The 14,938-nt window shown below is 32.1% G+C and overlaps 1 protein-coding gene across 1 annotated transcript; it reads left to right on the forward strand.

Moving 5' to 3' along the window:
• Positions 1–6,953, forward strand: LOC139510720 (transmembrane protein 209-like). The gene is made up of 6 exons (XM_071297250.1): positions 1–152; positions 874–968; positions 4,955–5,069; positions 5,687–5,784; positions 6,095–6,168; positions 6,691–6,953. Exons 2-6 carry the CDS (start codon positions 894–896, stop codon positions 6,743–6,745), a joined length of 417 nt encoding a protein of 138 aa, XP_071153351.1. The 5' UTR covers positions 1–152; positions 874–893; the 3' UTR covers positions 6,746–6,953.
• Positions 6,954–14,938: the final 7,985 nt, after the last annotated feature.

The raw sequence follows: 14,938 nt of genomic DNA on the forward strand, positions 1-14,938 counted from the left end.
ATAACATTGAAAATTGTTGTTTTCAGAGGTGAGTGTGTCAACACTAAAACATTTAGCCTTCACCAAAGGAGCACTGGTTCCATCACTGAATACTGTGGTGACATACCTAGATTTCTCTTCTAATCAAGAATACCTGGTTAAAAGAATAAAAGGTAAGCTTTATATTTAAAAATAGAAAAACAAAGGATATTGAGTATCCATACATGACACAAAATCAGTTAATGCCGCCAAAAAAATACACACACAACAAGCAAAGGAACAGTTCTTTTATTGCTGTTCTTTATCTCAAAGTCACAATGAGGCTTTCAACACTGAGAAAAAAAATGCTTGCTTTGGGCATATCCTAGGAGAAGGAAGGGAAATACTGCCTTGATAACATAAATACCATGTGATCTAGGTGTATTGGACTGTTAATTTAAAACCATCTATGTTATTGTTCATTGTTCTAAATTAATAAAAAAAAATTGCCCAAAAACATTTTTTTTTATTAGCATTGCTTTATAACAAAAACAGTTTAATTGAATTAATGATAAATAATGAAACATATGATGATCAAATGTTCTGTGTTAAAAATAGTTTTAATGTATTATGAAAAAGGGAGACATTAAAAAAAAAAGGGGGGTCAAAGAAAATATTGTACTATAAGAAAGAGAGACAATACCAAGGTGGCAATCAAAAGGCATTAGTCAAAGAAATTATTGTACTAAGAGAATGAAAGACAATTCAAAGGGAGGTAAGCCAAATGAAAAATTAGGACCTGAAGTATAGTCCTACTACATTCTATACCTCAGTCTTAATAGGTACTTTCTGCTTTAAAAAGAAAAAGACAGGCAATCAGTTACAATGGCTGATTTAATATTTTATGTTTTACAGATCTAGGGAGAGATGGTTGTATGAGTGACTTTGTGTGGAATAATGGAGGAAATTATGGAAAAACTTGGGGAGAACATCTGCCAAATGATGCTAGTGTAAGTCATTGGAAACTATATCTATTGGTTTCTTTTGAAGTACTATTTTTTAAGGAATCATATGCTAAACAAAATTGCATGTAATAAAATATACTCACTGATAGTTTCCTTCATGTTATTTTAAGTCAAAGTAAACAAAATGTAACTACTATTGTAAGAAGAAAAATTCTCTAATCCAACTTGACATTTTCTCTGAAGTTATTTTTGAAGAAAAATTATGTCATTATTGCTTTTCAAAGACAAATAATTTTATTGGATTGATGTTAAAGAATAAATGAATAAACATTTAAAAGTATATTAAAAATTGTAAGCTGAAAATTCATGGAATAGTTTATAAGAGATTTTTTTTCAAACGGCTATTCTTATTTTAAATATTTAGTTACTTGTTTAAACTACAGTTTTTGGAAAATGACGCAGTCATTGTTCCATAACTGCCGACCTGATTTCTCTGCCTACCGCGCTTGGTTTCGTATTTACTAATTTCAATACAAACTGGAATGTGCTTGTGTTCCTTATCATTATGCATGAGCATTGTGTAGTAATCAGCCAGGAACCAGTTTACAAACTAACTGGTTTCTGTTTGTATTCCACTACAGTCGAACAAAGTGTTGTAGTTTGACAGGAACCAGTCCAGAATTTTGTAAACTACAAAACGTAATCGGTTATTATCATTCCGTTTTGGTGTTTCATACCGACTTATATGGTTTGAATAAGCTTAAGACCCTTCGAACATTAATGTGATAGGTATATTAAAGACTGTTTTACAAAAGGATGAAACTGTTTTGCTTTAAAAGTCGTACTATAGTGATATATGTTATGTACGGATTTCCACTCTCACCGGTTAATTTCTTCTTTTACACGTGCTTTTGAAACTTCCTGTTTAAACAGAATACAGAATTAAACATCGCAAGTTTTAAAATTGTTTTTTGAGTGAATTAAACTTATTTTAACAATCACGAAGCGTTCGGGAATCATTTCAAGCAGTTTCTTCTTCTCTTTGATGATGGAAAATAGGTTTTCTCAAGAAAATACCGCAAACGATCGCAGAGGAATTGAAACGTACAAGTCAAGTCGGCACCTGGTTAAATTGGCTTCAAGTCAAATCGGCACCTATTTGACGTCAATTTGGCTTCCAATAATATTTATTATAATATTTTCTATTCAATTAATTAATAACTGTTACCAAGTACATAGTGAATATTAGGTAAACAACGAAACCAAAGTGAATATGTTGTGTATAAAAGTAAACAACGAAACCAAAGTGAATATGTTGTTGTGTATAAAAGTAAACAACGAAGCTATTGTTTTAACCATTAGACAATTATTAAAATTAAATGGAAAACTATGAGTCCCTTTCAATAAATCAAACTTTCATGCCAAATAATTAGCAAATTTAAGGTGTTTTTTTTTCAGTAATGTTTAAACAGCATTAAACAAACAATCCTGTAAAAGACTCAACTGGTTAAATAATGCATAAAAATATCCAATATCTCATGTATTAGTCCAAATAATAATGACGTCTGACAAGGCTATTTTATTTTTTTCTGGGACGCCTTCCTAAGACGTTCGTAGGAAGGCTTCCTAAGAAGGCGTCCCAGAAAAAAATTAACATAGCCTTGTGGTCATAGGAAGGTGTCCCAGAATAAAATTTAAAAAGCCTTGCCAGACGTAATAATTATTTTGACTACTCATATATATCATTAAAAATACACCAAAAAATTCATGTAGTTGAGAAAAATAAATACATACAAAATGTACATGAACATCCAAAAAAGTGAAAGTTATATATAATTAGTATTAACTCTTTTTGCTTTAAAAATTTACAACTGCATTTAAGTATTGAATGCTTTTTTTTTGTAAATTCATTGAGGTGTAAAAGCGTTGACCGAAGTACTTTTTGTATGAAGCGCGTAAGCGTAAGCGCTACATTCTAAAAATGTGCAAACGGTCAATGCTTTTGCAACCCTATGAGGTTACAAAAAGAAACATTCAATACTTATAATTACTTTTTTTAGCTAGGATCATGAAAACACGAATTTTATAACTTTTTTATTCAATTCATCTGTGCACTTTATTGTGGGACCACGTGTTATCATGAATGAAAAGTTTTATTGAGTGATGCAATTGCTTGAGGAATAACATGTGATGTGCAGTTAGTATTATAATGAAACATATATCAAATGTAATTATAACAAAATACATTACGTTGTAAGAGTTATCTCCCCAAACACTGTTTTTCTTGTGGCCACCTCTCCTTCGTAACCGTAAAAGATTTTATTTTACCAAATTGCTCGTTACATATTAAGGATAAGAATATTCGTTTGAACCATAGCTCTATGGGGACTCCATATGAGAGTTATTCCCCCTTTTTCATTTGATTCAAGCGATATGCATTTTCAACTGGTAAACCATAACTGATAGAGACCTAGGGTCTTCATGAGGTCATTGGTACTTAAAATGAAAATGAGGTCAATGTCAAAGGTCAAGGTCATATTATAAATTTTGATTTTGGCTTATTTTCACTTCTTTTCAAATACCGTATGACATTTTGACAAATAATTTTACATGTCCTTACTTGTATATTTTGGTTGAAAGGCTGCGCATACAATAAAAGGGAGTTTTTGTCCATCTTACATTTAAAATTACGCGTCAAGTGGTAGTACTCATTAACCAAACATATTAAAGACCTAGGATATTTTGATTCAAGGTCCATGGTTTGTGACCTTGAAATTGAGGTCAAGGTCATAGGTTAATAGCACGTCATAAAGCCATAAGAAACTAACATTTTAAACTGATTTTTCATATTTCAATATAAAAATAGATCTTTTCTAGTGGAAAGACTTCAATTGTTCTCTGAACAATTTGTTTTTAATTTACTTCATATTTTGTGGGAGAAGGGGGTTCAGACTATGTGGTATCAGGTCTGTTTGCGCCCAATACACTTTCGCACCTCGCACGTTCACACCCAAGGTCCGTTCGCACTCTACTCATTCGCGCCCAATTTTAATTCAAATTCAAGTTGAATAATTGGAAAATCATGATTGTTGTTTTAAATTGCTTTGGTGTAAATACTGAATGTATTTATAGCTTGGTATGAGTAAAACATTGAAGATTTTAAAGGAAAACACAAAAGATAATTGTTTTTAAGCCCTTTGATCTGAAACAATAAAATATAGGAACCAAAATATAGCAATCCACTATTATAACCAAAACATGATAAAATTAAACACACAGAAAAAAAATTAGTCAGAATCTCACTTCATTATGAAAGAGGTCAATGAAACAAAGTATAGCAATACACTGACCAAAACATGATTAAGAGTTATTCAACGCTAAATAAAACGTTGACAAAATACCACTTTATTTAGAAAGGATTATTATTATCTTTAACAATACGCTATCCAAAACATGATTAAGATTTATTCAACACAAAAAAAAAATGCTGTCTCACTTTATTTTGAGACAATGACAACAATTATACTTATAAGAAAACACTTGCTTACAGAGTTATTAAACACAAAACCAATTAAGATTAGTTACGAACATGTAGGGTGTGAAAGTGAAAGGGGGTGAACATGAGTTGGCGCAAACGTGAATGGGCGCGAACGGACCCGGATTCAGCCTATGTACCAGTGAGAAATATAGAAGCCTTTCTACGGTATTTATTTGTACAATTCAGGTAGTCTTGACCTATTCATTTGTCTTAAAAAAAAAACCAGCCAGTTGGCACCTTCACTTCACACACACACATATACGAATATCAATTATATGCTTACGAAACATGTTGCATTGTTAAACTAATTACGGTATGTGAAAATCAAGACTTGCATAAAAACTATCCCAATATTAGAGACAGTGGCGTCATTTTTCTTCAGAGCTTTCAGCTCTTTGATTATTTCTCTTTTTAAAAGTATATATTTGGATATTCTGATTTTTATTTGTAGTAATAGCAAATATTATTAATGATTGTCTTTCTTATTTTTTAGCTTATAATGCATATGTTGTGTACTTATTTTGATACAAGATTACCAGCTCAGCCAAAATATCCTGATGGAAAGACATTTACCTCACAGTATTTCATTAAAACTCCAGATAAACCAAGTAAGAAGGCAATGATCCAATGAGAAAAGAGTAATGGTATACTAACATAAGAGGTCTTTAAGTAGGCAATGTCTTAAAATATGGTTTGAAAACTGAAAACATTTATAATTTATCTCATTTTTGCATCAACAGATTTTGGTATAATGACTATTTAAGTGAATTTTAATTTTCTGAACAAAAAATCTCCATATTTGGTCTGCAGCTTAATTGTGATAACTTTTCCTGTTTTCTGGTCTGTCCGTTGCATACTTCCTGCTTTCATATACTTTAATCTATGAGTTGGGGGTATGACAAATTGTACAACTTCATGTTTCAATATGTTGTAAACTCTTACATGAATACATTTCAAATAAATAAGTCTGATATGTTTATAATCATACTATTTAAATTTCCTGATAGTATTATTTCAGAATAATATTTGTTTGGCTGCACCATACTTAAATAGATGTTATTAGTTACACCAAAGCATTATAATATTGAATAAATAAAGATTGTTAGACTATATCATACCAATTTAGATACAAGATATGGATCTTGTAAATTCAGAAAAGATCCTTTACTTGAAAAATAATAGAACTGAAAAAACAGTTTATTTATATGTATTTTATATCTTTCAGATTTAGATAAAGAAGACACATTATGTATATATCAGTCAGCTATAAACCCACCACATTTCCAAGTGGTTATAGGAAAAACAATGCACAATTTACCTAAAGTAAGTACATGTATATGTCATTCCACAATGAATAAGTCTACTAGATTTCTTCAAGTGATGGTAGACAAGTGTTGACACAGCATACCCAGTGTTCTTTCAAGGCCATTAATGCACCATGGATGTGCTGTCCTGTAACTTGAAGCATGGGCTTATCAGTCTTCTTGTTCCATGGTGTCAGTATTTTCAGTAAAAAAATAATTTTTGAATGATAAAATTTTAACTGACGGATGAGAATTAAACAGTATGTTAATTATTTATAGCTATCTCTATTGCCTTAAATACTTTGCTTTACAATATCATTTTATTTCAGGGAAGAAATAACATGTTCCAGGCAGTATTGTTATTTTTACATCACATTAAGACAAAGGAACATGGAATGTTAGGGTAATTATTTATAAATGTGTAACATGAAATAGAAGTAAACAAGCAATATTTATCCAGGTCCAGTAAAAAGTTATTGATATCACTATCATTTAATGACATCTAAATAATAAGAAAAAAAGATGTCACATGATTTGCCAATGATACAACTTTCCACCAGAAACCAAATGACAAAGAAGTTAGCAACTATAGGTCACAGTATGGCTTTCAACAATGAGTAATACTCACAGTGAATAGCAAGCTGTAGAAGGCCCCAAAATGACAAATGTATAACAATTCAAATGAGAAAACTAATGGCCTGATATACGCCAAAAGCATGGGATTGAATTTGATTATGACAGCCCAGGCCATGTGAAAACTTCCATCAAATCTATGGCTTGCATGAATTACTTCTTAATCAGAACACACCCAACATCAAATGGATTTAGTGTACAGACTTCATTCAGTCAGAAAAAAAAACACGATCTTGTTATTGATAGGAATTCAAAATAATATGTTTTATTTATTTCTTATTTTTACTTACAGGAGAGTTAACCTTGGAATGTCAGGTGTAAATGTTTTATGGATTTTTGAGTCATGACAGTGTTTTGTATGACAAATGTAAGAATAAATTGACATAAACACAGATATGTGATGGAATTTCCAAATAAAGGAAGAAGAACTCTGTTAGTAACAGTTCCAAGAATGTTGCATGATGACGGATAAGAGATCTGAAAGAGATTGATTGACGTTGAAACAGTTTTTACTATTTTTAGAATGATAAGGCAAATAAAAGCTGTCTTTTTTTATCTCGACTTTTCTTCACCCTAGGAGTATTTTATTATTCATAGTGGTCACAAATATTACGGTTTATATAAAAATTAAGAAGATGTGGTACAATTGTCAATGAGACAGGTCTCCATCATGTAAAAATTATTTTATGGAATGGGTTGTATATTTTATAAATTTTCAGTCCTGAAATATTTGAAATTTTAATAAACTCCCTCCTGGCAGATTTAAACAAATTTGGATATATGTTCTCTAGACAATTATCAATGGGTACATCACATGCCCTTCTTATTTGTTGCCCTGTGCCTTTTTTCCTAGTGATTTTTTAACCTTTTCCGATTGGTGCTGCTCTGAACTTTTACTGAATAAAATTGAGAATGGAAAGCTCTTTTTACAACTAATTAATAATTTGTGAACACTATACAACATGTTTGTTTTTTTACACATTGTTGTCAACATAATGGAATATTCTATGACAGCCATGATACTATTACAAGTGAGAGGTTTAGTTTAATAGGTAGAAAACTAGGTTTAATCCAACATTTTCTACATAATGAAATGCCTGTACCAAGCCAGAAATATGACAGTTGTTTTTCATTATTTTGATTTTACTGTTTGATAAGGGAAATTCTAAATTGAATTTTTCTTGGAGTTCGGTATTTTTGTTGCCTCTTTTTTTTTATTGAAAAAATGATTGAAAAAGGAAATACAAATGTAATGTCAGCCATGTAGTTGTGAATAAAAATAAAGAACTGAAGAAGGCCAATGACCGAAACGTCTCAAAAATTTGGTTTATTGATACAATTATATTAAGTATGTTCCCTATTGGAATTTTGAAAACAAAGTCTTTTTTTTTTGCATTAAATAATCACATCATAGATACCAGGATTGAAATTTTATGATTTATTGTTATGTGATTACATGTCTCCACGCAAACTACTGGAGCATGAATAAATATCAAGAACATAGGTAAAACAAATAAAAACCAATTTAAGGTCTTTCCACCTCAAATTAAGATCTTTTGATGAGTAAGTGTGGTTGGTAAATAGTTATAAGGGTGTCTTAAAATCACTTTCAAAGTCAGAAGACATCTGCTCTAATACTGATTTCAAAAATACTTAAGTTGTAGTACATTTTCAATGAATTCAGGGAAACTCAATGGCTTATTTTACACTCATCAAAAAACATGGTTTCTATGTATTTTCAGAGACATATAAACTAGATTAATATATGCCTGGTATTTTACTTTCAATTAAAGCCGTAATTCGCTACTACTGGTTTTCAAAATGTCACTTTCAGTTTAAGATAAATTACAGCACACATATTTAAAATATTGGTTCCTAGGTATACTTTAACACTAAAGAGCTACTTCCAGGTTTACCCAATATCACTTTTACTTGAACATTGTCATCCAACCAAATTCAGAAGCCATAGAGGCTTACGTTATAGCAAGGGTATGTTCACAAATGTCACTTTTACCTTGGTCTGATTTTAGTACATGTAATGTATATTCAACAGAGAACCTCAAATCAAAAATACCCTGGTCGTTGCTATTGTCAATGAATGAATTTTGAATACTACTAACACAAACAAAACACCAGAATTCACCTCAGGTTCATGCTCCTCATTTGGACAAATATGGTCAGATTTTCCCTTGTTTGGATACTGGTAAAAGAGCAAAATAACTCAACTGTCAGAATACAAAGAATAGAAGTATACAACCACTCAATAATCAAACAATATGAGGAAGTAGAAAAGGTTAGCTTTCTCGATGCATTTTCACAGATTCAAATGCAACTGAATAAGTGGTTTTATGAATCTAACATACACTATCAGGAGCTTTGTATCAAAATTATTACCTACTCCACTGGAATAACGACCAACGAATATGGTGTATATTGTATAAAAAATATTACCAAATGTGTGTGGAATAACACCAACGAGTATGGTGTATATTGTATAAAAAATATTAGATTTTAGGTTTGAGGTACAAGAAAAGCTATATTGCCACGGGTAATTGGAAAATTTAGTCGTAGTGTATATCTTATCAATCTCAATGACATGGCATGGCATTTCAACTTTTGTAATGGTTGCATATGATAGTTTTTTGCTTGATCTTTGTTTGGTTTTTTTCGGGGGTGGGGGGGTTGCTCTTGTGCAATTCAATATTTGAATTCCTTTAAAAAGATACTACTAGAATGAAGCACACAATGCTCTGTGTTATGATCTGTAGTTGCATGATTAGAATCAATTGGACTTACGCATATCACTAATGTATTATATTGATTAATTGTGCTCAAATAATTATACAAAAAAATATACAAAAAAGGGGACATGAATTTGCTCAATTAACCAGCATTTATTTCCAAGCTCTGACTGAGAATGTATACAAAACCACAACTTTATTATCACAGCGTGTTCATGGTATGCACGTTCAAAAGGAAGCAATCATTTAACTTAATTTTTCCTAAATAATTTAATTTGTGACCAAAAAAATGTTCAAAAGAAAGATATAAGAGACAAAATGTGTACCTGAGAGTATTTCAACAATTGACTGGTTTAACTTGGTAACGCGGTTTTACATTGAAAACTGTAAATTTAGAAATTATTAGATGCATTTATTAACATAAAATATGAAAACCACCAAAATGATCAGCAGGTCAAGAATTATAACTGAGGAATTTTCACACGAATAAGACATTACAACTTAAAGTAATTGCCCTTGAAATATTTTTTTTATTAAATTGTTCAGTTTTGGTTGTTATTTTGAAAACTATTATAGATAAGATAAATTTTAAACAGCAAACATGTTCAGCTAAACAAGTTCTACCAATTAGAGTAAGAACGAAGTTTGTCAATTGATTCATTATAGGAGTATTTGTCCTCGATTTTTTTTTATTAAATTGTTTTTAGAACATACTCTGAAGTGCAACCTGATGTTTCGGTGTAGAGCAGCCAGTTTTTATATCAACAGGTCTATCAATAAGAAAACATGCCCAATTTAGTCAATTGGCTTTTATAGGATTGCCATTGAATTAAAATGTTGAATCTTCTTTGTATTTGTAGAAAATGTCGAGATAGCAAGAAATTGTTAAAGTAGCAAAAAATGTTCAGTGAACATGGCCGAAACTGTTTTGTTAGAAATATGCAGTGTGTTGTTATTGAATGTAAGTAAAATAAGGATTTCAGCTTCCCAATTGTGAACTTTTCATTTCTATGTAGCAACATTCCAACAGCGCCTGCATACGGAGCATCTATCTTCCAATTGATACGATATTTTCGGACTTGTATTTCCTATCATGATTTCCTTGATAGATGATTGCTTTTCACAAGGAAGCGATTAAACAAAGAGTTCCACATGGTGAAGTTGAAATCATCCCTTTGTAAATTTTACGACGCCACCACGAGTTGGTTGACCGTTATGGATTAACCGTTTCTCAGATGATTTCGGATATGTTCCTTATGTCGTAACTACAATACCCTTCCCTTTTCACGAATGTGACATACCGAATTAGACTATTTACCGGATTTGTAATAACATAAGCAACACGAGGGGTACCACATGTGCCGGAGCACCTGAGATCACCCCAAGTTTTTGGTGGGGTTCGTGTTGCTTAGTATTTAGTTTTTTATGTTGTGTCTCAATCTATGAGTTTGACTCGCCCTCTGATATCTTTCGTCCCTCTTGTGCAGTATGTTCCTGGAACTACTCGTAGATCGGTCAACAATAGTTGGCATGTGGATTGGTTAAAAGAAGTTTTAAGTTCGTCTGACAATAGTGAATAGTGTATAACAGTGACCACATTTTTATGGTCAGTGTTTATATGAAGTTGTCAGGATTATGTACTGAATAATTTCCTCCGGTAAATACATATGTTGTAAGGTCTTGGAAGTGTTCAGGTAGCATTTCATTTGTTGTAAAGAATTTATGTCTGTCTAGTATGTGTCGTATTGCCTTGAAGGTAATACAACCTGTCGAATGTGTACTGATTGATATTTAGTCTGACATACGTGATATTTGTTCAATTGTTATTAAAAGAGGGACAGTCAAACTCATAAATCGAAAATAAACTGACAACGCCATGGCTAAAAATGAAAAGACAAACAGACAAATAATAATACACATGACACAACATAGAAAACTAAAGAATAAACAACACGAACCCCATCAAAAAATAAGGTGGATCTCAGGTGCTCCGGCAGGGTAAGCAGATCCTGTTCCACATGTCGTGTTGCTTATAAGATAACATATCCGGTAAATAGTCTAATTCGGTAGGTCACATTTATGAAAGGGAAGGGGGTTGTAGTTACGACGTAAGGAACATATCCGATATCATTTGTGAAACGGTTATTCCATAACAGTCAACCAACTCGTGATGGCGTCCGTAAAATTTACGAAGAGATGATTTCAACTTCACCATTAGGAACTCTTGATTTATTAGCTTCCTTGTGAGCAACAACCCTCTATCAAGAAAATCACGATAGGAATTGCAAGCACGGGAATATCGTATCAATTGGGAGATATATACACCGTATGCAGATGCTGCTGGAATGTTGCTACTTAGAAATGGAAAGTTCACAATTGGAAAGCTGAATTCATCTCTATTGACGTAAAGTTTCGTTTTCAATCGACCCTCATTGTCAATTTCTAGATGTAAGTCAAGATATGAGGCCGACTTAACTTGATATCTATATCACTAAGGGAAAGCTTAATACTAAAATTTATGATAAAAGAGATGATTTTTCATTTCCTATCGTTAATTATCCATTTTTAGATGGTGACGTTACCTTGTCACCATCTTACGGTGTTTATATATCTCAACTTGTACGATTCGCTCGTGTATGTAACAATGTTTTAGATTTTAACGAGAGATATTTATGTATTACTGAAAAATTATTACACCAGGGTTTTCGATATCACAAACTAGTCAAAACATTTACTAAATTTTATCATCGGTATAAGGACATCATTCGTAAATATAGCTCAACATGCAGACTTCTTATACCTTCAGATATTTCACATCCAATTTTTTATGGAAATATTCTTTATAAAGCACAAAAATGTCAGTATTCACCTCAGAAACTAACAAAACCTTTAAATAGACTAATTAAGAAGGGATATAGTTACGATACTGTTGTCAGGTCATTAAAGATTACATATTTTGGCGTTAATATTGATTCACTTATAGGGTTTTTGCATCGGAACTAAACACATTTACTCAAAAACCAGTTGTTGGCATGACACGGGTTATGTTCTTCTCATATACTAGAAGACACCCCTGATATCACGGGTCCGTGAATGAATTAAAGTATATAACTATGTGCAAGCCTTATTTTAGTATTCGTATTGTCATCTGATAAAGTCATGCCGATTATAAGATACACAGTTTTTCTCTACTTTCAAGTCTTTCTGTTTGAACCCGTCGAACTGAAACACTAATATTAATTATTTGGAAAACAAAAGGTCCTGGAATGAAGTATTTTTTAATCAACAGCATTGTCCTATATAAGTTATAAATAAAGTTGAATTCTTTGCTTCGCTGTTTTACGTCATGCCCACTAACAAATTGAAAACTGTACCTATACGCCTTATTTTTAGTCCAGATTTTTAGTATTCGTATTGTTATCTTAGAAAGTCTTACTGATTAAAATACTACAATCGGTAACAATTTGACAATTTAGTAGTGTCAACCCTGTGGTTATGACCCGTGTATATAGCATATTAATCCTGAATACACATTTGGTGGTGCGCCTGTCAGATGCGGAACGTACAGATAAGGTAATAGGTAACAGGTGAATATACTATTGGTATCGGTAGCGGACTCGACCCGGAACTTCTTAATTATTGGCAATATTAATTACGTGGAAAACAAAAGGGCCTGGAGTGGTGTAATTTTTAATCTACACCTTTGTACTATATTCGTTATATATAAAGTTGAATTCTGTGATTCGTCGTTTTTACGTGATGACGGCTGACAAATTGGACCTCGTAATTTTAGTATTATAGATGTTATGATGGTATGATACAAAACACCTAACGGGAAGGATTGTGCCTGATATATGCTAAAATCATAATCTTTCAATCAGTTTAATTGAAGTCTGGAGCTGGCATGTCAGTAAACTGCTAGTAGTCTGTTGTTATTTATGTATTATTGTCATTTTGTTTATTTTCTTTGGTTACATCTTCTGACATCAGACTCGGACTCTTGAACTGAATTTTAATGTGGGTATTGTTATGCGTTTACTTTTCTACATTGGCTAGATGTATAGGGGGAGGGTTGAGATCTCATGAACATGTTTAACTCCGCCGCATTTTTGCGCCTGTCCCAAATCAGGAGCCTCTGGCCTTGTTAGACTTGTATTACTGTAAACCAACTTATTTTCGCGATCGATTTATTTTCGCGACTTTCGCGAGTAGGAAAATAACGCGAATATTAATTGTCGCGAATATGTAAAACTTGGATCTTTCCTTATAACCCTTTATCAAGTAAATAAGAAAATCGCGAAAATAAATAGCCGCGAAGTGGTCAAGAAAGGGTAAAACACGAAATAAAGTTGGTTTACAGTATTTTTAATTTTAGTTTCTTGTGTACAATTTGGAGTTAAGTATGGCGTTCATTATCACTGAACTAGTATATATTTGCTTAGAGGCCAGCTGAAGGACGCCTCCGTGTGCGGAAATTTCTCGCTACATTGAAGACCTGTTGGTGACCTTCTGCTGTTGTCTTTTCCATGGTCGGGTTGTTGTCTCTTTGACACATTCCCCATTTCCATTTTCAATTTTATGAACTGTTGTATCCTTTATCTCTAGTTCAAATGGAATGATGCGTCTCGACATAGTCACCAGATTTTGAATTATTTAGTGAAAGAACATTATCGGAAAATAGAGTTAATGGATATTGCTTACTTCTTTTCTTTCTTCCTAAGAAGTTCCTGTATGAAGCCAGCCTCATAACAATAAAGCAAAAAGTCGACAAGAAGAGGGACACAATTCGTTCCCATTGGAATGCCGATAGTCTGTTGAAAAATACGTCCTCCGAACGTAACAAATATGTTGTCAATCAAGAAATCAAGCATCTTGATAATGTCAGTTTCAGATAATTTTTTGTTTGAATTACTACGTACTAGTTTTCAGAAGCTGCCTGTTCTCTCAGATCTGCACTTTGTGTGTTTTTTGTGTTTTTTTTTTGGTGATTTGTATCAATCTGATGAGTTAAACCCTGCTGTACTGCTACACCACGGGGAGAGTTTGGGGTAAGCAAACATATATACCCCACCACATATCCCCGCCACATATATGTGGCTGGCTGTCACACGCTATGAACCTGTAATTCAGTGGTTGCCGTTTTAACTGTATATAAAAGCAATGTATATCATATTTGATAATTGTTTAAAGTTAATTGTTTTTTATTTTAATCAATAGTTTAAATTGTTAAAGACCCGGCTTTTTTCTAACTTTCTATACTGTGTAAGTTTTTTCATTGTTATAGGCTGTACAGTTACATATAGTTGACAACTTTTACATCATTTCGTTTTGAGGAATTGGCTCATTGGCAATAAAACCACATTTTTATACTTTATGTTGACATCATGTTCATGTTCCAGTTCTCCAATCAGCGTTATTTGGTAATTTTGGTACTAGTATGTGTATTTTTGTATGCATGGTTTATTTCAATTCCGTCAAATATGTTAATGAAATATAGTACGGTGACCAGACCCAATTTAAAAAAAATTAATTGTCAAACATACTATATGGCTATATTATATATCATTGGAATCGGCAAAATAAGTACTTTTGGAATATCGATGTCGTCAAAAAGAAAAGATTTGAATAAATTAAGGTCAAAGATTAACATTATGTTGTTTTTTTCCCTTCTATATTTTAAAATTGAAGTATATAAGCAGCATTTTGTGTTAAATTTCAGATACAGACATTTTTTGTCAAATCAATTAACAATGAATTATCTCGAAAACGTGAAAAAAGGAACTTATTAATTAGTAATCG

This window comes from Mytilus edulis, chromosome 1 (genome assembly GCF_963676685.1).
Source record: "Mytilus edulis chromosome 1, xbMytEdul2.2, whole genome shotgun sequence".
Classification (NCBI taxonomy): domain Eukaryota; kingdom Metazoa; phylum Mollusca; class Bivalvia; order Mytilida; family Mytilidae; genus Mytilus; species Mytilus edulis.

Coding starts and splice junctions, on each gene's coding strand:
- LOC139510720 (XM_071297250.1), top strand. CDS start 894: ATGAGTGACTTTGTGTGGAATAATGGAGGAAATTATGGAAAAACTTGG. Junction 969..4,954: donor ATCTGCCAAATGATGCTAGT/GTAAGTCATTGG, acceptor CTTATTTTTTAG/CTTATAATGCATATGTTGTG. Junction 5,070..5,686: donor TAAAACTCCAGATAAACCAA/GTAAGAAGGCAA, acceptor TATATCTTTCAG/ATTTAGATAAAGAAGACACA.